Below are 25,644 nucleotides of genomic sequence, written 5' to 3' on the forward strand. Positions count from 1 at the left end.
TGGAGACTGTTTAAAGCTGTGTAATTTAGCTATTAAAGTCCCTAGTTTTTTGCAATGCGTCTGAGAAATGGAAATATTTTGACCAAAGAAAGAAAGAAAGAAGGAAGGAACGAAAGGAAGGAAGAACGAAAGTGTTTTGTGCAGGTTAGGGCAAGTGGTGTGAGTGCTTGAGGAAGATCAAGGTCAGAAGGTTATATTCGAGCTTGCACAATGGGTCAAGACGCCATCACGACTGAAACACACCCAAATATTTCTGGAATGTGTCCTGCCATGAGACCAACCCACAGTAATCGGTCATTTTAACCCCTTTAAACCCTAACAGATTAGTTACACCTGTAGATTTAAGGAGTCACAATAAAAAATACATGCTAAAAGAATTACCTAAACACATGTACATGTGTTCGTACTTGCGTTGAGTGGCATAGTAAATGCAGTGCAATTAAATTGAACTGAGAAGGAATGTATATCCTAAAGACATGCCTGCCTTGACTGTCACCTATGCTTGATAGACATCTTAAAAACACCTGTAGGAATATTTTAATGTGTGCCAAGACATGCCCAGAATAAATGCTCTGTTAGCAGACAGGTTTGTCATTACATTTAAAGGATTACGAGATAACGACGTGCTGTACTGAACACGTATCAGACTGTTCACACATTGATGTTGGTTTAGGACACACCATCTTCCCCTTTGTCCCTGTGACGGCGGCACTAGGACCCCGCAGGGATGCGCAATATTGCGCCTCGGTTATTGGGCTTGGACGACCTCAGTTTTGCACTACCGCAATCACCATTCAGCAGAGAGTAAGTGTGCTGTCTCTGCTTTGTTGAAATAAGGACTCTTGAAAAGAAGCCGTTTTTGAATAAAAGCTGGCGGTTAAAAGGATTGTGTATGTTTTTGGTGGACCTGTCACGCGCTCCAGCACTTCACAGTGGAGATGGGAGTAAACCTGGAGAATGGGATACCCGGTGAACTTCCTGGAGACGAATTTGTGATTTGGATTTAAACAAGCCTTGATCATTATTAACACAGCTTGAAGTTAAGTATCCTCCGCGAATTCCGAAACTGTTTTGTGTCATTTTCTCGGTCAGACGCGCGCGTAAAGCTCTGGCGCACGGGTCAAACACTGTTGCTCTTGTTGGCTGTACACTATTACATTTCCGTTTAATTCGAGATGCCTCTACAAGCTGCAAAAAAAAAACTAAAAAACTAAAAATCTATTTTATTTAACGCACTTTTCCATTATAAAATGCTCGGTTTGTGTAGATCTTTGAATAGGCTATCTCCTGGCTTCCATTGGCGCAAGTGCATTGTAGTTGTTGGTTTGTACAGAGCGATGGGAAAGTGAGGGTAGGTAAACACAGTTTGTTTTCCTTGAGTTTAACAACAACGCAAGGCGTGGGTAGGGTTCGCTGGACATTCATTCATGATGTGAAAGACAACAAAAAAGACGAAATGAGGGGCTTTGGGGACAAAGGGATGTTGTAGCCCATAGGAAACAGGTTGTGTCCAAGGAATTCCTCAGGTGTCACACATGGGTGTCCATGATGAATAGAGCAGATGATAAGTGCTAGTATAAAGGGACAATATCAAGTCATTTGTATAAGGCCTATGTCTAGACTATTATGTGCGTATTGATTTATTTTTTATCGATATTTTACACCAGAAAAAAGAATAGGCAAGGCACGTATTTGACAAAACCTAAGGAATAATAAGTAGCTCAGCTTTTTTCCCCTAAACTTAAAGGTGAAGTCAGCTTTTTATTTTATTTAGCTAATTTTACACATTTGTACAACATTAAGTGATGTGCACTCTAAAAAAGCTGATTTATTCTAAATGAAGTGACTTCACTCATATACAATGCATAAAGTAGGCCTACGAAACAAAACAATTAAGTACAATATAAAATTACAATTCAAATTACAGAGTGTAGCATGAGACAAAATGAAACAAACAAAAAAGATAAACAAGCAGCTTTGGTATGAAGTGACAGTAAACAAACTTTATTGATCCAGGCAGATGGGTATCAGTATGATAAGTCCAAAACCACTGGTACTATTAGAACGGATAAGAGCCAGCTAAACATGTCAACGCTCTTAAAAAAATAAATGTTGTAAATGGGGGTTTCACAACAATGCCTTTTTGAACTGCAAAAGTTTTTTCTTAAGGCTGAAATACACTCCTATACAACATTTGTGCCCCAATTTACAGCCGGACAAGTTGACACTCCAACCTTTAGAACATTTTAATAATCTGAAGAACCTTTTTCCACTATTAAGAACCTTTTGTTTCCATGGATGATAAAGGTTCTTCATGGCACCATAGATGCCAAAAAAAAAAAAGAGTGAAGCCATTCAATTTCTATGACCTTATATCTGCAAAATTAAGAACATCTTGAGTTTTATTTCATGCTTGCATATATGTTTATGTTTGCTTTTAGGTTGAATACATCTTAGCCATGGTGCCTAACCACGCACTGGGACTGGCCCATCCTTGCTGTGTTGGCCTGCTGTTCTTACTCCTCCTGCCCAGCTCGGTTTCAGTGAGAGAACCTCGACATCAGTCTCCCGCCCACCTCCCCTCGCTGATACCTCATGCCACCCTACCGCTGTCCCGCTCTCGCTTCAGCGCCAAAGCTCAGCTGGACCTCACTACTCACTGCAACGAGAGCTGCTACCACAAAGAAGAAGACATGGATAAAGAGCACCTAGCTTTCGAAACACTTTATGCAGATGGCTCCCGAACATTAACTACTGTTGACCTGGATGAAAATGAGATTGAACTTCCTTTCAGGCAGCCCAAAGTAACCGCTCCCAGACATAAGCGGCTAAAACGTCAGATTTACGGTTCAGACGGGCGCTTTAACATCCGCGGTGACCACTTCCTTCTGGACTACCCATTCTCCACAGCTGTCCGTATCTCTACCGGCTGCACTGGAGTTCTGGTGTCCCAGCAGCACGTCCTGACCGCAGCCCACTGTGTGCATGATGGGAAGGATTACGTCAAAGGAGCGAGGAAACTCAGGGTGGGCTTTCTGATCCCTCCGTCTATTAACGGTACAAGGCCGGGTCAGGCTCCTGTGAAGAAACCCTTGGTGCGCTGGGTGAGAGTTAAACGGACCCGAGTTCCTAAAGGTTGGATTCAAGGTCCTCAAGAGGTCAGCATGGACTTTGACTACGCACTTCTAGAGTTACGTTGGCCTCACCGGCGTCCCTTCATGCGGCTGGCTGTGGCACCCACCTCAGACAATTTGGCTGGTAAACGCATCCACTTCTCTGGATTTGACAGTGACCGGCCCGGGGAACTGGTGTACCGCTTTTGTCCGGTGGAGGATGAGTCCAACGATTTGATCTACCAGCACTGTGACGCCCGTCCGGGTGCGAGTGGCTCTGGTGTTTACGGACGTGTGTGGGACGATACTTTAGAGCGATGGGAGCGCAAGGTCATCGGGATCTTCTCGGGCCACCAGTGGCTGGAAATCAATGGAGAAAATCGTGACTACAACGTGGCTGTTCGCTTCACTCCACTGAAGTTTGCTCAGATCTGTTACTGGGTTCATGGAAATAAGGTGGACTGCAATCAGGACTGAAGACATGACACAGAGGAATGGGACAATATAAAATCATGGACAAAATACAACGTGCCTGATTTTGGAACCTGCACTTTACAGTCTTTTACGGGTGTGGCTACTGAATCTGAGACGAAAGAAGGTCCATTGCTGGTAGATCGCTACTCACATGGGTTGAGCTGGGACTTTATTTAACCACTACCTTTAGTTTTTGCTCGCCATACTGCCAACGTTACTCAGCTTTAGACTCTGAGGTCGACAACACCAACAGATTTATCTTGTCAAGTCTTTGATCCCCCTTTCCAGACAGCAACATAGTGTCGGCCCACATCTGGTACACGTGGAATCCACACATACCAGATGTGGGCCGGATCTGGGCCGACACTATGTTGCTGTCTCGCTTAAGTGATTCTCTCCACAGCCTTCAGATTCCACATTACAGAAGCTTTAAACTGTTGTTTGCACTTTTAGAAACTAGAATTGGGATGGAGTTTTTATTCTGATCTCATCCCTTGGGTTTTGTGTAACACAAGATTAACATACACTGAGTTTATTTGGTGACTTAAAGTAGAGGAAAAATGGCTAAGCTTCCTTAATTTCCATCCCTGAACATCACAATAACAAAATCGATGACTGGAGATGTAGTGTGGGTGTTTAGAGTTAATAGAAATTAAAAGCATAGATTTTAATGCATACATCTGGATCTGTAACCCATGAATTCAATTCACTCTTCTACAGTTACATATTCTTTTTCAAGATAGATGAAGACCTCATACTGGTAAAATTACAGTATCTGTTTGTAAATAATTTTTCTTATTCTTTTATGTTGAATTAATATAAAGACCAAACAAACACAAACTAAGAGAAAGGTTGTGGGGTAAATGTTGATTATAGTTCTATTTTTAAAAAGCTTTTTATTTTAATAAACTAAAATATGTCTCTTGTTTTTGCTTTTTTCATTGCAAACTGGACTTTTTTATGTTGTAAAGAAGTGGTAATAATAGCAGATATGATTCTGTGTTGTATATTTCAAGTATGATAAAAAGAACAAAACAAAAAATCTGACAATTATTACTGTATGTAAAATGTGACACTGATACCCTCTGGTGGTAAGCAGAGGAAGACGTAAAAATACTGCCAGAAACCATTGGCAACCTTTAAACAGCAATTACAGTTACACTTACACTTTTTGGCTTGTATTGTTTATTGTTAGTTTATATTTCATAGAGAATATGTACATATGTGTATACAAACTAACTGACACTTCGTGTAGAACTCAGGTCTGCCTTTTATTGTCAACATTCACATGTGTTTTATATCCGCACCTGCGCTCTCTAACTTTTCCCAGAGCTCCTACGTCATCTTCTACGTCATCAACATAATCTACAGAATATGCGAGTTCAGTGTTGTAATAGCTACTAATTGCTTGTGGTTTGTTGATTCATATTTGCAAAAATACTGGACTACGAAAGGCAAAGGTGCAGACAGACGATTGTAGTTCAGCACAGGAAGTAGGAAGGTTCATTTTTTCAGTAAGGTTTTAAAATGAATCTCTACTGCCCTCCATTGGTTGAAGTGTACATCTTTCATTGAGTCTTTCACAACATGGCTGAACAGTAAGTAAGTCCTCGCGGTTCGGTCAGTCAGTCAGGAGCGATTATACTCACGTGAATACATTACTCAACAGTATTGCAGGAGCTCAGCGATTTAATATAGCACAAATTGTCCGGTAAGCTATGTTTTAAAGAACAAACTGGAGCGTATCATACTACACACAAACATCATTCATTCAAGTCATTCAAAATAGTTCAGACATCCCTGTGGTACTTATAGTGAAATAAATGTTTTAATAACGGTTTATCAGCATGTTTTCAATTACTGATACCCATCCTCAGGCAGTTTACTGGCAATAGCTTCATCCACATTTATATTCTACATATGTGACGTGTAGTTCATACGGTGAATGCTTTTTTTCCCGTCAGTCATCCCACCTGCATCTTTCTTCGATGTGGTATCTATTCTAAATGTCAAAAAATATCTTTATGCCACAAATATCAATTTGTCAGTGGAACAATACTGCTGCCATTTCTCAAAAATAGAGATTTAACCAATTAGCCTGTTAAGGAATTGATTTGATTGTTTAAATGGAATTGCATGTTTATTAATAGTATCCAATGTAGTTGACATGCCATCATCTTCTATTACTGAATGATTGTACATGGATTTGCAATCAGTTTCAATATAATCAGCAATTTTTATTATTGGCTTGTAGTCTTACTGAACAACATTATTAAAAGCCAAGCCACCCATCAAATCTATAGGGAGGATGACAAAGCAATCAGAGTCTCTTTGTTTGGATCCATTTGAACTTTATGAATTTTGCAACCATCACATATATCAGTGCATAATCCATGCCGAACACTGATAAACAGCAACAAATGCACAACAAAATGTAAGCGCATATAAATATAAACCAATATTAAAGATCAACTGGAGATTCAAAGACTTTAAAAATTAGATTCACCTTGGGGCACAAAAAAAACAAAAAAAAAAAAAAGCCAGCCTTCACACTGATGATTTGCCAAACATGAAGAAACAAACCAGTTGTAACAGCAGAGTTGTTTAGTGCTTTTTTTTATTAGAGATAAGGAGACGATACAAAACATCCACTGACCAATATCAATCAAAGCTCTGTACACAGGCTGCCCAAATATATCGCTCCCCATCTAAACTTCATACGTGTCCATCAATCCACTCAATCCAATTCATCAACAGACCGCTCACCCACTAGGTCCCAGATTTTACAGGTAGAAGGAATGTGTACAATTTCTTGACACCAGTGCCATGGTTTTGAATTACATTTTGAAATATTTAAATCAGATGGAATCATTAAAACAACATGTGAACTCAAAATAAAACAAAAGGGGGGAAGGGGCAAGTAAACTGTTCCCAGAATGGTCCAATAACATTTTGTGATTTTGGAGAAAATTTTGTACTTAACCTAGTCAACACACATACTTAGAAAAACTGAACTATATGTTTGGCAAAACAAAAACAAAACACCTAAATCTTAAGAACAAAGAGTATGTTGTATAGCTGAATTGTAACGGCTGCTGTCTCAGTCTTTTCTTTCAACAATCCTATGGAACTCAGAAAGAACGAAAACCTGCCAGTACACATTTACAGTTATATTACTTTGTTTTTATAATCATCATCCTTCATTTTTGTCTTTTAAGATCTTTTTTTTTCTCTTTAATGTTTTTGTTCTTGTTCATTGTATGTGTGAACTGGAATGACAGCCTACATCTTTCAAGTGTGGAGTTTGGAAACTGTCACTTTTGCCCAACCCTCCCCACCCACATTAACCCACCCCGTGGCCCCACAAACATGTGCTGGCCCTCCTGCCCCACCCATGTCGGAATGAACGGCTAACCCCTGAAATATGTCAGCCTCAATCGGACAGAGGCTTCCCCTCGAGAGTCACCACTGATGAACCCCCAAGCTTCTCAGCAAGGGTCTTTCGGTCCTTGATATCATCCAAACCGTTCACTTGCCACTCGTGCTTGATACCTGTGAAACACAAAAGAGCAAAAATGCTTCAGATCTCACATTTATTTATATATTTTATAATTGTACATTATTTTGGTTTTCCTTTTTTGACGGACAGCATTACCTGTAAACTTCTTCTTGATGGCATCCTTGGAGCTGGCGTAGATCATCTTGCTTTTAAGTGGGGCACTCTCCGGGGCCCTGGACAACACAAGAGATCAGATCATCCGTTTCACACAAGCATTTGACATAAGTCTACATCAGAGATGTCCAATCCGGTTACTGGAGATCTAAGTTCAGCTTCAACCCTAATCAAACACCTGAACCAGCTAATGAAGACCTTCAGGAACACCAGGCCTGGAACTGAACTCAGCAGAAAGCCAGATCTACAGAAACAGGACTAGGAACCCCTGGTTTAAATGAAGTACATTCGCAGACTTACCAGAAAATGAAAACCAGGTCCTCTTTCTTGGTCTCTTTAGTCTCATATGTGGCATCATAGAGAGCGTAGCGACAGTCGTTGGGAGGAAGCATCTTGACAAACTTAAGGTAGGGATCTCCTTCATCTCCCTGCAGGATCTCCTGGCCCTCCTCCATAACGATTTTCTTCTTATCCTCACTCAGGCAGAAAAGAACAGCCTTCTTCCTCTTGCTCTTCTCCTCCTCATTGCTATGAGCCTTGCGAACCTTCATATCGTTGAAGACCGTCAAGACATTTTCTTCCACTGTAACTCCGGAGGCCTGCGAGAACACAAAACACACACAGGATAAGGTCACATGGGTTTGAATAGAGGGAAGTGAGTGAGCTGATGAGCAAGGATGCATGAATGTGTGGGTGCAAAACGAGAAGTGAATGAATGGGATTTTGCACCAAACCGTCTAGTCTGATCTAGTTAGACGGGCTGCCCTTTTAACAAATCTGAATACTTGGACCTCATTTGGCTGAATCCAAACTACTGGGCCTGCAGGTTTTGCAACACAAGACAGAAGCGAGTGACTAAACAAAAAAACCCAGCCATGGGAGAAACAGGACTGCACACTTCAAGGGCAGTGGAATGAGAGTCATAGCAAAAGTACTTGAATGACATTCTGGGTGAAAATTATACATTGTTGCAGTGATGTGGTTTCTACTCCCAAAAAAAGTAACTGGCAAGTTAAAGAAAAAGGGTGGTTTGAACAAGGCACCATTCTTTCCTGGTCACACGACTTCAGACATCCTCCAACACATTTGAATAGAGGGATGGTTGGGCACTTCCTCATAAGAGTTGATTAAATTTATACTGAGCATCTGATTTAAAGCAGGATCATTAAATGTGGATAAAATTGGCCGTAGAGAATTATAAGAGAGCCATGTCATTCAAATCTGGTGTACAGCTTTAGATTGCAAAACAATGATTCTTCTGTGAAAAATCAAAATGGCCTCAGTCACACCAGTCCCATGAACCTACTCAAGTCCTCTGATTTCCATTAGAAACAGGGATCAGTGTAATGCTGCATTGCTATAACCAAACACTCAACAGAAAACATCTCAAAGAAATGAGAAAACCTTTCTGGCAACCTGAACATTTAGTTCTCTAGTGCAGATCTAGCTTCTGAATAGCACATTAGGACATGTGAAAAGGTGGAAACAAGGAGCCCTGCGGGGCAGATGTTTGAGTGGCCCACTTACAGGAAACGCATGTCTAAAGGGTGGAAACCGGGTCTGCTTAAGGTGTGAGTGTCAGGAATGCATTAAGATGCCTCATTACCTAATGATCACAAATAATGAAAGAAATAGGGCATTACAGGCCCAAGGGATAATCAGGATTCCCACACCTTTTGACCAATGAATCACGACTTTCAGTCTTTTATGACTAACTAACTGTATAAATACTTTCCATGACTGTGGGATCCTTGTTTCAGGCGAAAATACCCTTTAGGTACTTATCTTAGAATCATCTACAAATGTTTAAGACAAAAGCTTAAAAAATTCAAACATTAAGTTTGTTTTGAACGAGTCACCAAATATTCTAGATCTTCCGCCAGCATCTCAAGAAAAAAACACACCCTCATCTGTCATCTAGTGTCATAAAAAGAGTAAAAGTCCAAAGTTAAAGCACAAGGACAATAATGCTGCAGGTAAATCATCCACATTCACTGAGAAGTGAAACCCACAGTAGAAATGAGATACAGGAAATGACATCGTGGGCCCTGAAATGAAAAGAGAGCTTGTACGTTTTAAAAAAAGCAAGATGTATAACGAGTCATCACTTGCCTCTCACAGAAAGAGATTTTGTCTGTGGCCTATGACGTGTATATTGTCCTAGTGACGAGGATACCGAGACTGCTCACACCGGAACCGGCATTTCCTTCAGCCTACACGCGACACGAACGCAATTTCCTCTCAATTTCTCAAGTATCTTCGTGTCTACAGAAACAAGTTGACGAAAGCGACGCAGCAGCGGCTTAAATAATAAAAAAGCAAGCAAAGCATATTCAACCAAATATCCACAAGCACTGCGCGTCACAGACAAGAAACGTCATGTGCTTAAAGACAAAATGCCGATAAAACGAAATGCATATTACATTATGGAAATTAAACAATCGCGTCGAGCAAAGATAAAACGTCCGATACGCTACCATAAAGTTACGTCTAACCAGGAAGAGTGTAGTCGTGCACACGTTGCCTGACGATACGCAAACGCACAAGTAACGGTTCTTAAACTCGGCTTCCTTCCTCCCAGCGCATATATTTTATAATGTTTCATATAAACCCGAGCTGCAATCGACCTAAAACACTTTCCTAGTCGAGGCATCTTTTTTTCGGTCAAAGAAATAAACCACCACCATCTGTGCATCAAGAATTAGGGTGGGGCCACGGTTGCGGTGTTCGTGCATGCGTTCCAAATATCCGCAAAATTAACGCGTTCCAAAGACGAAAAGCGTGGTATAAACACTCGGGGCTTCGACCCTAGAAGGGAATAATCTGCGTTTTTACACACGCCCGCAGTCTCTCCGGTGCGGCAAATGTGAGCGATGGTGTTTTCTGGCCGTGTTCAGACAAAGGACAGACTCAAGAAAGCGCTTCATCTGGCAAACGAAAAACGCAGTTAAACACACACCGGTTTGCGGACATTGATTTATACACATCCTCTCTTAATTTCGCCGTGCGATCTAATGGTGTGTGGAGAGATGGGGCCTGTAGGTAGAGTGTAATGAAAAGCAGCGAGGCCTTTCCTGGGCCTCGACTCACGGAAATAAAGGAAGCTGAGCGGGGAAATGGCGCCAGTAGTTTTTGGGTCTCATTTTTTGCCAATCTCATCGCATCCGAATAGCTGAAGGCCACGCACAACCAAAACATCGAGAGCTGTGAGATTAACTGCAACGTTATATAATATATAGAAATAAAACTGCTCAAAGAATACTGCCACAAGAGCCAAGGAAACGTTTTTCTACCAATTTACGGCACTTAACATAGCCTGCAGCTATAGTCGGCGGAGGCGTTAATTGACAGATTTGATTCTCAGATTATTCATTCACCCTAAAAAGCCCACAGCCTAGTCATTAAACTCTTCAAACACGTTGGAAATAGCCGTAAATCGTATCATTACTATTTAAATATACACATACCATGGTTGTTTCTCTGTGCTAGTCGGCGTCTGGATAGGAATTGAATGAGCTGTGATGCAGTCCTTCGCTCTCACACTTGATACAACGCTCGGGCGCGCCCTTTTGCGCGTGGCCGCGCGGCAGATGGGAGCGAGCATCCATGTCACGCGCTTATTGAGGTGTTATGGGAACTGTAGTTTTGGGCTCCACACAAATGGTCGTGAACACAAAAATATATTCACTGTTGTCAGTAGTACATTGGCACAAACGTATGGTCGTTGAAAAGCGTTTATACAAGGTTGTACAGTTTAAAGTTGCACTTTTTATTAAGCATTTGTTATAAAAAAAAAATGCAGTTATATTTTACAACAAAGACAATATATAGCACATAATGTGTCATGTTTAACAGTACTCTAAAATGTATGTCAACTCTTTTATATATGAATAATATATATAAATATATATATATATATATATATGTGTGTGTGTGTGTGTGTGTGTGTGTGTGTGTGTGTGTGTGTAATTATTATTATTTAATCTTAAATCTCAATTAAATCTCAATATTTAACAAGACTTTTTAATTAATTACTATATTTAAATGTAAACATGACTATATCTACTATTTAAATAGGTTTGAGAAATTCTTGTGATGGCGCTTTCTACCTTACGGTAACGTGACATGGTGGAAAGCGCTGTTGGTCCCACTAATTCTGCACTGAAAACATACTACACCGATTGCAATATTCGTTAGTGGCTCGTAGGGCACGCTGTGGTCTGAGCCTAACCCTTTGTGCTTGTCTCTGCCCCTTTTTAAGGTTCGCTTAACTCGCTTCCAAATAAGGAAGCAAATGGTGACAGTCGTGAGCGCGCTTCAGCCAAAGCCGCGCACATCAGGCGGCTCGCGACTCCGATCGCCATATAAGGAAACAAGGACATTTCATTTCTATAGAAATAAATTCACACAGTAAGCGCTAGAGGGAGCGGTGTACAGCAGCAAAGAAAGAATGAAACTGCAAAGAGGGAAGAACATATCTCGCACACCAAATAACACAGAATATAATTTATTATCTTCAATTTGCAATCAACCAATGACGGATAAGTTAATAGTTCCATTTACTCGCTATTGCTCATTCGTAGACTCTTGCAAATTAACGGCTGTTCAAAACGTGTCCATGAATGAATGCTTACGGTCCTCACTGAAATGTTCTCACAGTTCAAATCAATGCTGACACCTAGTGTACAAAATTGGACTATTCTTGACATTTCTGCTTCCATCTGAATACAAACAAGACCCATGAGTGCATTGCATGCTTAAATCTTTATTTTTGGTGTTTATATATGTAAAGTGTATGTAACAGTAAAAAGTATAAACAGGGACAGAGAATGATCCCTAGTAGGTCAGTTTAGACAGGTCCATTTTTTTACAGTCTATGAATGTGAAGAGATCACAGGACACATTCAAAACCCCACAACCGAGGCTCTGGTGGAATGCAACAAAGAACAATGCCACAAAGACACATTACAGACATGTCTTGGGGGGCAAACACATATTGTCATTGTCTGGAAAAATCGGAAAAAAAAAACCCAGATATGCTTTCACATACCATCACATGCCTGGAAACTGAATTCTCCAGGTATACTCTTTCACTGCCAAATCAAACATGAAAGAAGAATGTCATATGACATAAATGAAAACTAAATGAAAGTAAGACGCAACAGTGCTCAAACCACAAAAAAAAACAGAATCAAATCAGGTGTTTACTAACATGATATGCAAATATGAACATGATTACAGAATAGTGTACAATGACTGAGCTTTCCTCAAGGCATTTTTTAATAGTTAATATTGGCTTTTCTATCAATACTATCAGTCCAACTTAAAGTGTCAGGATGGTTTTGAACACCCAAAAACATGCCAGCAGTTAAAAAGGGGTGTACAGGACCAATCGAGCACTCAAGATAATTGGAATGGAATACAATGTTTGTTACCCAGATGAAACAAAGTAAAACAAACTCATTGACATGATTTATCATAGAATTCATAAATGGATGTATACAAGATGGAGAGATGGAATGCACAGAAAGGCCACAATTTGGTACAGAGACAATAAAACAAAGGTCTTGCAAAGATCACATAATATAGAGTACTTACACTTTTAATACTAAACATCATATCAAGCTCAAGCCTTAATGAAATAATGGCAGTTCATGTGCAAAGATATTCATGGCTAAAGACAACAAACCAACAACGTGTCTACAGAGCGCAATGCAAGTGCAATCCAAAAGTTACACGACCCTGACCTGCTACGGAGGATGTATTTGGCTGTACAGGAATGAACAACTGTAAACGTATCAATGCAGCTCTGTGGAGAGTTTAGCCCTTGTGCTAAATACAGAATTAGTTTGCAATTTACATAATTGCCCCTGAAAAACTGCTGGTTTGTGATATTTGGTTTATATTCATAATTGTGTTGATATTTAAAAAATCTGGTTTAAGACATCTTGCAAAAAATCAGAGAGATTTAAGTGCTATATTCGGAGATCTGCGATATTTGGTATCATATCATTGGTGTCTGTGCAGTTTACATCTTGTTCTGGCATCTTCGGTTTGATTGAGAAGCTATCTAGTCTTCTTATGTTGTGCAGCCACCTGACCCTGGCTTCTTGTCTTGTTTAACACATCTGTAGCCTGAAAAAACAAAACAAAAAAAAAACCATTAGAATTAAACATTTCTAACCATTAAGGACATTTTTTAAGGTGAAGAATGTAAGATTTTTATGTTAAAATACATTCTCCTAATCAAGATAATTGTTCATTGACTATATTTAGTATGTCATTCATGAGTTTATCTCCCCAAAAGTGTAAATATTGAGCCTACCAGGCACCATACACTGAGAGCGGTCTGCTTAGATCGGTCAATCTCTTACCAGCTCAACCTATAGCATTGTTGCCAGATTGGAAATGTCCAAGTATCATACCAGAAGCTCAAAATTATCATATTTGGAAGAAAATGATCGTACACGAGTCAAACGTACAGAATACAGCTATTTCACGAGTTCACACTTACATACAATTAGAGGGGGTAAAGTTGAATGCGTATTTGGCGTGCTGTCCGAAACGACATGAAAATGACTTTATTACTAAAATATCGACCTCAGCTTGGAAAAAAAATGACCTAAGCGCCGTGGAAGGAACGTTAACTTTTTTTTTCTTTTCTACTTTTTTCTTCTTCTTGCAAAACATACAGAGTTGACATGTTAATGATATACAACTTTGTATACAATATACAAAAAAGAACATTAACTTGTGCTCATGAGAGAGTCATTCTCCACGATGATTGGCCGAGAAGACATAACGTGAGATGAGATGGAAGACGTGCGTAACACCACGTTCACGTTCTTCTCACGGTAGACGTAGAATCCACAACTAGATCAATGAGTATAGAAGCCCTATGATTACAACGACCATCATTTGAAGTGTCACACAATTCTGAAATTATCGTACATTATGGGAGTTTTTTCATTATTGATCGTACATAAGTCAAAATTATCGTACGTCTGGCAACACTGACACTGAACGAGAGTTAGGCTTCTGTTGCAGGCTTTTTTTTTCTGCATTGAGACCTTCAAAGTTTTAACAGGTATTGAACACTTAAAGGGATAGTTCACCCCAAAAAGGAAGATTGTGTAATTAATTACTCACCCTCATGCCGTTACAAACCAGTAAGACCTTCTTTCATCTTCGGAATGTAATTACCCAGAAAAGTAGTAAAGAAAACTCTTGGATTTTACAAAAATTATCTTCATTTGTATTCCGAAGATGAACGAAGGTCTTACGGGTTTTGAACGACATGAGGGTGAGTAATTAATGACAGAATTTTTGGGTGCACTAACCCTTTAAGACAAATGTAACCGTATATAATGTTTATTTAGATGTGTCCAGCGTAGAAAGCCTCAAGTCAAAAATGCGCCCTGTGCAGATACGTTGCATGGGTTTATTATAAATGAGACGTTAACATTCGCTCAAGACAGTGTTGTTAGACAACTCAATTGCTTCCTCATGAGTCATGACACATACCAACACAGCTAAAAGTATTCCTAATATTTTGGACCTTTTATTGAATGTAGCTACATTTACCTGTTGAGACATGCCTTCACAAGCACCCGTAAAAGCTGTGATTGTGATGTTTGAGTTGGGGGAAACATGATGGGCAAAAGGGGGCATTTGCAAGGTTGTTTGAAAATATGCTTTATTTTTTGTAATTCTGCTAGGTGCCACTAGTGTCGCAGAAACTACATGCTTCACCTTTAAATAAAAACATTTATTAAAGGAATATATTTACCTGCTCTAGTATTACTCCAGCAGCTTGATCTATGGCTGTGCCTACTTCTCTGTACTGGCCAGAGTACCGGATACAGGCCCAGGTCAGCATAGCAATCATGGCTAGACCAACTACACAGTCACATGCAAAGGAAATAGTTTCCAGGCCAATGAAGTGCAAAATTCCTGACAGCACATACAGGAGGCAGATCAGGACAAACAGCACTGCAGGTGTCCGGAAAGCACTGAAAACATTCTTGGACTGAAAGGAACAAGAGTACAAAAAGAAATTAATAAAATCCTCTAAATATTTTTCTCACATCAATTCTTTTGATTCTTTTTCACAATGCTGCCGTTACCTCATTGTGCTTTCTTAAGGACTCCCACTGCTCCATCAGCTCCGTTTCCAACTGTTCCTGGTATCGGTGACAGAAATCCCGCCCACCCATCTTCTTAGTGCTGGAGAAGAGCTGAAGAGCCGTCTGCAGGAAGAAGCGGTGCTTTTCCTCCAGTGAGTCAGGAGCCACATAAGGCAGATCTCCACCACATACCTAACAGTGAGAGGGAATTTATTAAAAAAAAAAGAAATAAAAGGACATAATATCCATTTAACCTTTTATATAATGTTCGAACACCACATGCCAATGCAAATGTCAATAGTTTGCAGCACAGAATGTCTAAGATGGCTTTTGATGAACGGCTGTGCAATTTGTCATTTGAAAATCAACATTTGTGATTTTAGTCAGCCGAAAACAGTTTGGAGGTTAATTGATCTAACTTTGTGTCTCTGGAAAATACTGATCTATGACATTACATTATGTTGAATATCATTTTTTTGTGTGTCTATTTGTCAATGAGGGATTTGTGGACACATTCATGTTTATAGATAAAAAGATAAAACGAGACCCTTGGGGAAAGGTAAATAGAATAGTTGATTTAGTATTTTAAATTAATGATAATTTAAAACATATACAGTATAAATATAAATAATAATTATATATTAAAAGTCATTTATACATTCTGTAAAGGTTTATCTGGCTTCTTACCCCAGGAAGGGGTATTTGATATTTGACATTTTGTGCTATAACAACTAAATTAGTGAATGTTTCTATTAATAACACTGACCGATGCATAATCATCCTGAACATGCTAAACTTATACCAAAATGTTACAGTTTAAAAGTAAATCCACATTGTTCAAGGGGGGCATCTTCTCCCATGTTACCCTATTTGTGAGAATGACACTGAGCCTTAACCAAGTAAAACAAAATGAAAGTGACAAGCGAGCAGTGACAATTTATCTCTCTTGCTTATTATTTAAGACATTTGATTATTTCTCAGAATTTGTAGGAAAATCTTATTGAATCCAAAACACAGATCTTATACTAAGGTGAAAGTTAATGAACATGAATGATTCGTGATTTTCACAATACAAAACATGTTCAGCAGTTGTATTATGCATTAACCTTTTGGGAGGGGACTGTAATTATTGTACACATAACAAGAGTTTAACACATTCCAGGTAACATACCTTCTCCATATTCTTGTAGTACTGGTCTTTGGCTGACGCCACCGCCGCAAGGTTATTGGCCTCTGCTGTAGCCTGAATGAGTCAAAACATTACATCAAAACCACGAAATCTTGTGATAAAGCAATTCCAAATAAATACCAAATATTAGTAAAACTATATTATGTTACCTCTAGCATGGATTTAGGTTGTGGAAGGTCTTCTCCCTGATATATCTTAATATATGCCTAACAAATTACAAACAAAACTCATGAAAAATTCAGTTCAATCAAATATGGACCAAGATGTTCATAAGCCAGTTGTGTGCTCACTTTAAAGAACTCCAGCAGGCCTCTACAGGTCACCTTATTCCCATTGATCTCTTTCACAGCCAGCTCGTCAGTCTTGAGCAGGTTGGGAATGAGTTCACGCAACTGGTCCTTAAACTCTGGAGCCACATCTAAGAATCGAAGATGGAATGATTGTTAAAGAGAGTTAGTACATGTAAACACAACAAATAACATAAACATGCCAGTATAAAATGAGGCTCTGAAAATGCAAATGAAACACAGTAACACACACACAATGATAATGAGGCAAATATCAGTAAATGGAGTGTTGACAAATATACACTACTTTACTACGGTTTGGGGTCAGTAAGATTTTTTCTGCCTGATATTTTAATTTGGCAACGATGGATTAAACCGATCAAAAGTGAATCAAAAGTTCAGCATCTTAGAATGATTTCTAAATATTATTTTAAATGTTAATAATACTTCACAATATTAGGGTTTTTACTGTATTTTGATCAAATAAATGCAGCCTTGGTTGACATAAAACGTTGAAGCATTACAAAATATCCTATCGACCCCAAACGTTTGAATGGTTGTGCATGTCATTTTTGTATGGATATGTAACAGCAGAATTAGGAATGGGCACTTTGTTCATTTTGCCCAAACAGATAAATGAAACAAATTTGGGGGTCCGTCACCCAACCTTTAAATTGTGGGTGTATGTTGCATCCCACCACATTGTATTTTTTTTAAGCATCTCTAATAATTTGTCAAACAAATCTGAATACAAAATACTGTAAAAACGTACTGTAACCAATCACAAAATTGTTGTAAAAATGTTTTGAAGTTAAAAAACTAAAATCAATTATTGTGCTTCCAAGTTGAATCTTTGCTGGCAGTATCAAATGCTCCGGTACTTGTGCCCATCTCTAGGTAGAGTGTTTAGTGTGAGTAATAAAACATGAATGAAGTCTAATACCACACAGCTGTCCCCTGAATGCAGGGCTTGTTGCCACCTTCAGGCCAGGGTGTGGTAAGAGAAAACAGGAAATGGAGGTGAAACAGGAGTGAATGTGCTCTCTCACTGTCTGAAGCTCCTCATGCTGAGACTGCTTCACCTGAACATCACCACACAAACACACAAGAGAGAGTTCACTGAAGACAAACACACAACTGAACAAATAGTGAACCTTAAGTCATGCTTAGTCACATACTTGAAGACGTTTGTCCAAGAAATCGCTTCCTCCCTTAAACCCAAATTTATACTCATATGGGAAACTCCAGTCTCTGACCAGGAACATAAGCGACTGTGGGCAAGAAAGAGTTGCACCGAAATTAAGGAGAAACACAATAAAACACACAAGCACAGACATGTCTATCTAGATGCACTCTGATAAGCAGCTTTAAGTTTCAAGTTATTCATCTGTCCTGAGCTCTCAAGATATTGTTGTCCATGCTTTCATATTAATGCAGTAATTTTGGTTAGGTACCACAGTACTACCACTGTATTCTTTGAAGAATCTTGGTACGGATAAAAATACAATGGGATGTAATTATGATAATCATTCAATATAATATTTTGAATACCATAATATTGGCATCTGATACCATCATTTTAACACGGTGTCACCAGAGGTCTTTTTAGGTCATGAGGTTATTCTGCTCACAAAGTTAAATGAGTGCCAAGCAAAAAAAACCCACAAATTTGAAATACAAATGTGAGCACAGAAGGCATCCATCACTACAGGTACACACAGACACAAACACATTTAAACTAACAGAGATAACTACAATGTCAGTATCAGAAAGGTGTGTTCATACCTGAAAAGGCTTCAGAAAGATTTCGTCCATTGCAAGTCGGCCGTACTCTGTAAACAGCTACACAAACACAAAAAAATGACAGGTGTAATAAAAAAGTTAGAAAAACCATTAGAAAAAAACAAAAAACTGATGACTGTGATAAACTGTATGGTCTGTAAGGTTAAGAACAGAGATGCATCAGAACAGATGGGCTTTTCAGTTTAACGCATGAAAAATATTTAACGCAATTAACACAGCATCTGTTTTTTCCCCATCATCCTTTGGCTAGCATTACATAGGATCACGCTGTTATTTAGGCAAATGCTTTTATTTCATTCATGCGCGAAAAGAAACAAAAGAGAACGCAGTGCAGAACTGCCGCGCGTCTGTGAATCTCCTGTCTGTGTGACACGCACACACTCGTGCGCACAGAAAGCTGCTTCAGACAGCGCTTGAACGGACAAGAACACACGAAATTATACCAAAATGCCTTTTTTGTTGCGTATCCTCGAAAGTGTTAGTGTTAAATGAGTTTAAAGAAGTCTTAAATAAACGTAAAGAGCTGCGAGAAAATGTGATGCGTGTCAGATCCATGTCATGTCTTAAAGTGACAGCAGCCTAATAAACCGATGCTGATGTCTGTCATTAAGGATAATCAAAAAACAAAAGAAAAAGAGAAAATCACTCACTATTTTTCACTTTTTTAGCTTTAATTAGAATTAATCTATATTTAATTTATAATTTGTGCAGTGAAGACTGAAGTGTTTGATAACTTTATTTAATTTCTGTATATATCCTACCTGTTAGACCGACCTCAAAATCTTTAAGCACTGTTTACAAGGTTACATGGGTCAAAAAACAACGAAAACAATAACGTTTTGTGCATTTTGACAGGGCAAGTATAAATCTGAACTGGTCTGACTGGGCCAATAGACAAAAATGAGCCCTGATATATTGAAGAGCACAGGTAAATCTGACGTTTATTACAATGAGTTTATGTGAAGATTGTTGTAAGTCTAATAAATGTTCAAATGTATACCTTTTAATTCTACTGTAATGCTGAATGGCTATAATTAATGGCTAAAATTGAAGAAAAAAATCAATTTCATAGAGACATCAGTAGCAGTCTTGGTATCGATGATACTAACTTTTTCATAAAAAGATTTAAATATTTAAAATATAGGCTACTGTCTGCATGTTGTTTCTACATGGAGATTAAAAATGTGAAGCTGTTACAACATAAATATATATTACACACGTTAATGTTAGGTGCAATTAACCATGATTAATTACAGAAAAATGTAATGTAAATGTTTTTTAATCGATTGACAGCACTAGTTACAAAAGATTTATATTCTAAATAAATGACTTCATTTTTTTTCAAACTTCGTTTTTTTTAACATTTGCATCTCAAGTAAATGTACCTTGATTTAAAGATGTTTTTAGATATTTGTATTGGAAAACAGGACAAAAATAGGAAGATATTCATTTTTTGCAGTGCATGAAACATTTAATGCCATGACTTTATGAATTTAAGACTTTCTGCTCTGATTTAAGACCTTTTAAGGCCTTAATCTGTGTATGGATGACTTAAGACTTTTCAAGACTCGCAGAAACCCTGATTTTAACCCATTAATTGCTCTGTGGTGTAATAAAGAAAATGCAGGACAGTCTCAAGACAAAACAGTTGGCTAGTTGTGACTTGACTAACCTGAAGTTGCTGTAGATCATCTTCCTGAATATTTTGTGACAGGTTATAAATCTAGAAAAAAAAAAAAAAAAAAAAAAGTAATTATAATTATGACACATTTCCAGTCGTCTTCTTTCAAGTCATTTGTGGCAAAATTGTTAAGATGCAATGTGGAAACCTGGATAGAACTGGTCATGGTGCTGAGGGCAAAGATGGTGGCGCAATCTCTCACTGTGGACTGATAATCAAAAGCTCCTTGTGTGTCCATTAAAAGCACTGCAACCTACAGAGAAGAACAAAATGCTCCATTTTAGTACTAAGATTCTCCAAACTCAAGAGAGCAAGTGACCGGAAGTGTTTTGACGCTTTTTTTGAAAACATTACGCATTAAGCATGAATCAGTGACGATAAAATCTTAACAGGAAATGACCACAAACTTACTATGAATCTGATTTCAGGGCTTGTGCAAGTACAGATTGTTGAACAAAAACCACTTAAGATTTCAGACAGTAAAAAAAGTTCATAATGCAACCGTCATAACAAATATCTAGGGAACTGAAGCTGACTAATGCTAGTCATTTAGTTCTTCATTCAATCTCAGTTCTTTATTCACCCCATTTAACTCAAACATGCAAGACCACTAATGACAGGAATTGTAGGGAATTCCACTTAATGATTTTCAATATATCTAAGAAAGCAGCAAATAATTGATCCAACTATTTTTGGTAATATTTTAAAAAGTTCCATTTATTACAACATCATAAAGTTCCTAACAAGCCTACAAAACTACACATTGACAAAGAACCAGTTAGTAACACTGATCTCAAAAGCTTTAAAAATAACCTAACGCCACAACAATTTTGATTTCTTTTGATACAGATATGACCAAAAGTAATGATTTGCAGTTAAATAAGTCATTCAGATGTAAATTCAGTAACTGCCCAAGCTGATTAGTGAGTTAAATGGTTTTTGAGTGATTAATTTTAAAAAACCCAGCTTGGAATCATTCAAACGCAAATCGGACTACACTGGTCATGCTGTAAGTTTGTTTCCGGCAACCAGCAAATGGACAACAAAGTAGAAGCAGATTTTAAATATACAGATACAAATAGAAACAACATTTTAATGCATTATTTCTCTTTCACTGACTTCAAGTTCGCAAATCTAATTGACTGCAGTGTTCCCTCTGCCTAAGCCAAAGAACTCAGATTAAAAATTTAACACAATCATAAAAATCATTGGGTCTCATTCACGAAGCATGCGTACGCATAAATCTGTGCGTGAAATCTGCGTACAGACGGGGTTTTTTTTTTTTTTGAACAAATCATGATTCCTCAATAACTTTCATTCTAAAATGTATTCTAAGTCTATGAAAAAATTTAGGAACATCTAAAACACACATACACTTGGTGGCCTTATAAACACGTTAAGATGAAATTCTAAACAGATATAGGTCTTATATACATTATAATATACTGTGTATATATATATATATAAATAAATAACTTACCTCAGGCACGAGGTCGCTCATTTAGAATATTTTTTAGAATTCATCAACATTAGAATGAGGTTGCGAACAAATTCATGTGGCACAATTAGGCAGAACGTTTTTGTGAGAAGTTCAAATGCGTGAATAAATACGAATAGTGTATGCAATTATTAGTGAATAAATAGTTTCTGGTATTTAGTTCTTAATAACACCACATGACCACAGTGCGCTGGCTGCTGTTGGGTGCTTGTTACCTCACTTCCATCCTTCTTCCGCACAATGAAAACCTCACTCCACAGATGGATGCCGGTGGTCTCTGGCTCGGAGCCTCCTCTCCAGGAGAAACCTGTCAGGGGCTCATTTTCCTGCCCAAGCCAGTCCTGACCAGGCTGCAGGGGACAAAATAAGGAGAGGTGAATATATTGTAGGAACCTGTTCAAGAGCAGTACACCAAGAGCATCCTAACATTAGGGGTGTAACGATACACCAATGCCACGGTTCGGTTCATATCACGGTTTTGGAGCCACGGTTCGGTTCGGTTCGGTTCTGTTTGCTGTGGGGGCAGGGTTCATGGCAGGGCACCAGCAATAATAACGCTAGATTAACTTTAACTTTATTAACTGAACTTTATACAGTGGCTTCAGCCTTTCTTTAGAGCACTTAGCACACCTGAGTTAACTAAAATGAAATAAATGCCTCCACTGACTAGTCAGAAATAAACTGCACACCTGAGTACTAGGGTTGCCAACTTCAGAAAAGTAAAATGCGGGACAATCGTGGTTCTTTATAGGAAAACAAGGGACACTCAAAATATTTGTACTGCATCGCACAATGTACATCATTTCATTGTCTGCAGACAGTTAAGTATATGTTTAAAAGGTTATCAGACAAACACATTTGTATTGCTTAACCTATTTATGTACAATTTAATTCTAAAAATTATTGTAAAGTCATACAAACAAAATGTCACATTACAAACAAACCACCATTCAAAATAACAGCATTTATCTGAAATAGAAAGCTTTTTTAACATTATACATAGGCCTACAGTTCAAAAGTTTGAGGTTTGTAAGATAATTTTTTGGGGGAAAGAAATTAAAGAAAGTAATTGCCTACTTTTATTCAGCAAGGATGCATTACGTTAATCAAAAGTGACAGTAGCCTACATTTATAGTGTTACACAAGCTTTCTATTTCAAATAAATATCTTATGATCTTTACATTCTTCATAGAATCCTGGGGGGGAAAAAACAAAACAGTCTTAAACATTAATAATAATCAGAAATGTTTTGTGAGCATATTATTCCCTCAGGTAGATTACATGTTTTCTTGCGTGGCTGGATGTTGGACTCATGAACAATAATCACGTTGTTTGCATTCGCTAAAATTGATTTGCCGAAATCAAAACGTGGACAGTGAAAAGGAATTACCGTTAGCGCGAGACGAGTCCGGCTTGAAGCGGAAGCGACCAGACGGCAGAGGATTATGTTCGCAAAACAAACAATGATTTGTCTCAAAACGATGATTAAAAAATGCTGTGATATGTCATCATATTGGATGATGACAGGTGTCGGTGATTCGTGATCAGCACTGCTGCTGTTGCTGCTGTATCAGTCAGTGGTTGTGACCGGAGGGTCTTCAATCTCAATATGAGTTGCCATCCTGAAGTGCGTATGTAAACTCTCGAGCGTGATCGATCACCCAAATCACGTGACATGCACTTTATTTAGTAAATAATATTATAATAATATTTAGTAAAACTACAGCTCTTATTAGTTGTTAAAAGTGTACTCATTAATAATTATTTAATCAAATGTCAAGGAAGAAAAAAATAGTTTTGTGACAAAGTGATGTGAGAGTTGGGCCGGGGCAGCAGGGGGCGGGGCGCGTTCGGTTCGACATGAGAGTATCGCGGTTCGAACCGTGGCTGTTGTATCGCGGTTTGTCGGTTCGGTTTGACTATCGTTACACCCCTACCTAACATCCTATCTGGGCAGATTTTTGCCTTAATATTAAATGATGTGCAGCATTACATGATCTGAATATTGAATGCATTGGCTTTCTTTCTTACCTTCCTATACATGTATCGGAGCATGAAATCCAAAATGAAACTTTTCCCTTTTCGGAAGGCTCCAGCGACAGACACCACCACAACATCCTTATCTCGAACCTCAGGCGCCAACAGAATTCGACTGAGAGCATCTGTATCCAGGTCAAAGGAGTGATCCTCCTTGTTGACTGTCACAATTTGAACTGGCCCCGGTTCACCCCGCATCCTCTGTCCTATATCACAGGCTTTCTGTGGGCGCAAATAAATATGTTTCAGCTTAATACCAGCAATACAATAAGGGCACACGTTCATATTTGAGTGCATGACTATTTGTTTTGACCTTTAAAGCTAGCTGTTAATATCTGCTTGGTCATATCAAAGAGAGTGTATTAAATCCATTTCTGGAAGGCATTATTGAGACAGTACAGGCCCTGTTGGCCAGCAAGGCAGGGTTTGTTGGGAAATTGCGATGTGGCAAGCCAGTTAAAAGGTTCAAGCATGCTCTTCTCCATTGACTGATTCCCCAGCTTGAATGTGACTTATTGTTTTAATCATTCTGACTGCTTTCACTCGTGGGCAAATAACAAGAACAATCAACACTGCTGTGGAAACATCTTAAGAAATAAACAAATTTACACAAAGCCAATGAGATTTGCATTTGGTGGAAGAGTTTGTGCACAGATATGTGTACAAGCAGAACAACATACCCTGAGGAATAAAATTTCACAACTGGAACCGGTCAAAAGAGGTGTGGAACAGAAAAACCTGCTGAAAAATGTCAGAAATTCCTGACTGTCTATTAAAAAAAAGATATGTTATAAATACAGACAATTGCAGTACTGCTAAATTTGCATGTAGTAATTAGAAACGTGGCAGTTGCCACTAAACAACTTCTTCCAAATATGATACAAAATAACCAGTATTGCTTCAAAATGTGTTCGGCGTCCTATCAAACAATAGTAAATATTTATGAGTAAATCTGAAACAGTGCAGAGTGACACCTCCTCCTCTTCTTGTTCAGACTGGCTGAATTCCAGATCCTTTATGTAATATTTTCCATATATGAATCAGAAGTTGTTTACGTGGTAAGATCTTAAAGGATGCATGAATATTATTGGAATATAAAATCAAACTAGCTGATATTAAACTAGCTAACGTTAGTTACTGTCGCCTCGCCCCAACATTGAGGAGTTTCTTAATCAAAGCGACAACGTATTTGAGAAACGGACGAAACAGCCATCTTAAAAGTGTCTTGAACTAGCTTACATATTACTGACTTTAAAAACAACCAATTCATTCCGGTACCTTGTCCTTCGCTTTTCACTGCAGACCTTCCGCGGGTTCTGTTCCAGAGTATGAACGTCCAGTTTTAATAAACACAACTTTGTCCGTCAAAGAACATCCCACCGCGCGTGTTGCCAGGAAAGGTAGTTTTTACGGTAATACATTTGCATACACTCCAACTGTAAACAGGCCACACAAGAACTACAACATCCATGAGGACCCAGAGTAAAACTCGCTTGACTAGCGGGGCTTGTTTTTATGGTCCAATCAGAGGACACCGGTATTATCGAGCCTTAACCAATTTTTAAAACTCCGTTTTATAAAAAAATTTATTGAATATTACTACGAGGCTAATATTACATCATTGCACGCACATTCAGACCTGTTTTACTGGTATGTCAATGCATTTAAAATCGTTAGCTCATGCCAGTATGGAAATGAGTACAAGCAATAAAGTCCAAAAAGTTTTGCCAGACATCTAGGGAGTGTCTTCTAGTTTTCTCATA

At 38.5% G+C, this 25,644-nt stretch overlaps 3 protein-coding genes across 4 annotated transcripts; 1 reads left to right on the forward strand and 2 right to left on the reverse strand.

The window, feature by feature from the left end:
* Positions 1–2,459: 2,459 nt before the first annotated feature.
* Positions 2,460–6,246, forward strand: prss23 (serine protease 23; the record flags this gene model as incomplete). The annotated part of the gene is made up of 2 exons (XM_082176818.1): positions 2,460–4,803; positions 5,048–6,246. One exon carries the CDS (start codon positions 2,460–2,462, stop codon positions 3,588–3,590), a length of 1,131 nt encoding a protein of 376 aa, XP_082032944.1. The 3' UTR covers positions 3,591–4,803; positions 5,048–6,246.
* On the reverse strand, positions 6,188–10,879 carry cfl1 (cofilin 1). The gene is given in 5 exon segments (XM_082176819.1): positions 6,188–7,139; positions 7,243–7,319; positions 7,561–7,859; positions 10,728–10,747; positions 10,750–10,879. Coding segments are annotated over 5 exon segments (630 nt in total). The 5' UTR covers positions 10,865–10,879; the 3' UTR covers positions 6,188–7,020.
* A 1,126-nt stretch (positions 10,880–12,005) lies between these two features.
* atl3 (atlastin 3) lies at positions 12,006–25,309 on the reverse strand. 2 transcript variants are annotated; one of them, XM_082178608.1, is made up of 15 exons: positions 25,160–25,260; positions 24,562–24,650; positions 23,876–24,103; positions 22,060–22,194; positions 20,495–20,599; positions 20,338–20,388; positions 18,648–18,704; positions 18,041–18,133; positions 17,806–17,944; positions 16,866–16,993; positions 16,725–16,781; positions 16,558–16,629; positions 15,387–15,578; positions 15,050–15,289; positions 12,006–13,395 (listed from the first exon to the last, which is right to left on the reverse strand). In XM_082178608.1, the coding sequence occupies exons 3-15, from the start codon at positions 24,077–24,079 to the stop codon at positions 13,327–13,329; spliced, it is 1,542 nt and encodes a 513-aa protein (XP_082034734.1). In that variant the 5' UTR covers positions 24,080–24,103; positions 24,562–24,650; positions 25,160–25,260; the 3' UTR covers positions 12,006–13,326. The 2 variants fall into 2 exon arrangements, with proteins under 2 accessions (XP_082034734.1, XP_082034733.1); XM_082178607.1 differs by lacking the exon at positions 24,562–24,650 and having other exon boundaries at positions 25,160–25,309.
* Between the last annotated feature and the right edge of the window lie 335 nt (positions 25,310–25,644).

This window comes from Leuciscus leuciscus, assembly GCF_965113295.1.
Source record: "Leuciscus leuciscus genome assembly, chromosome: 8".
Lineage (NCBI taxonomy): Eukaryota > Metazoa > Chordata > Actinopteri > Cypriniformes > Leuciscidae > Leuciscus > Leuciscus leuciscus.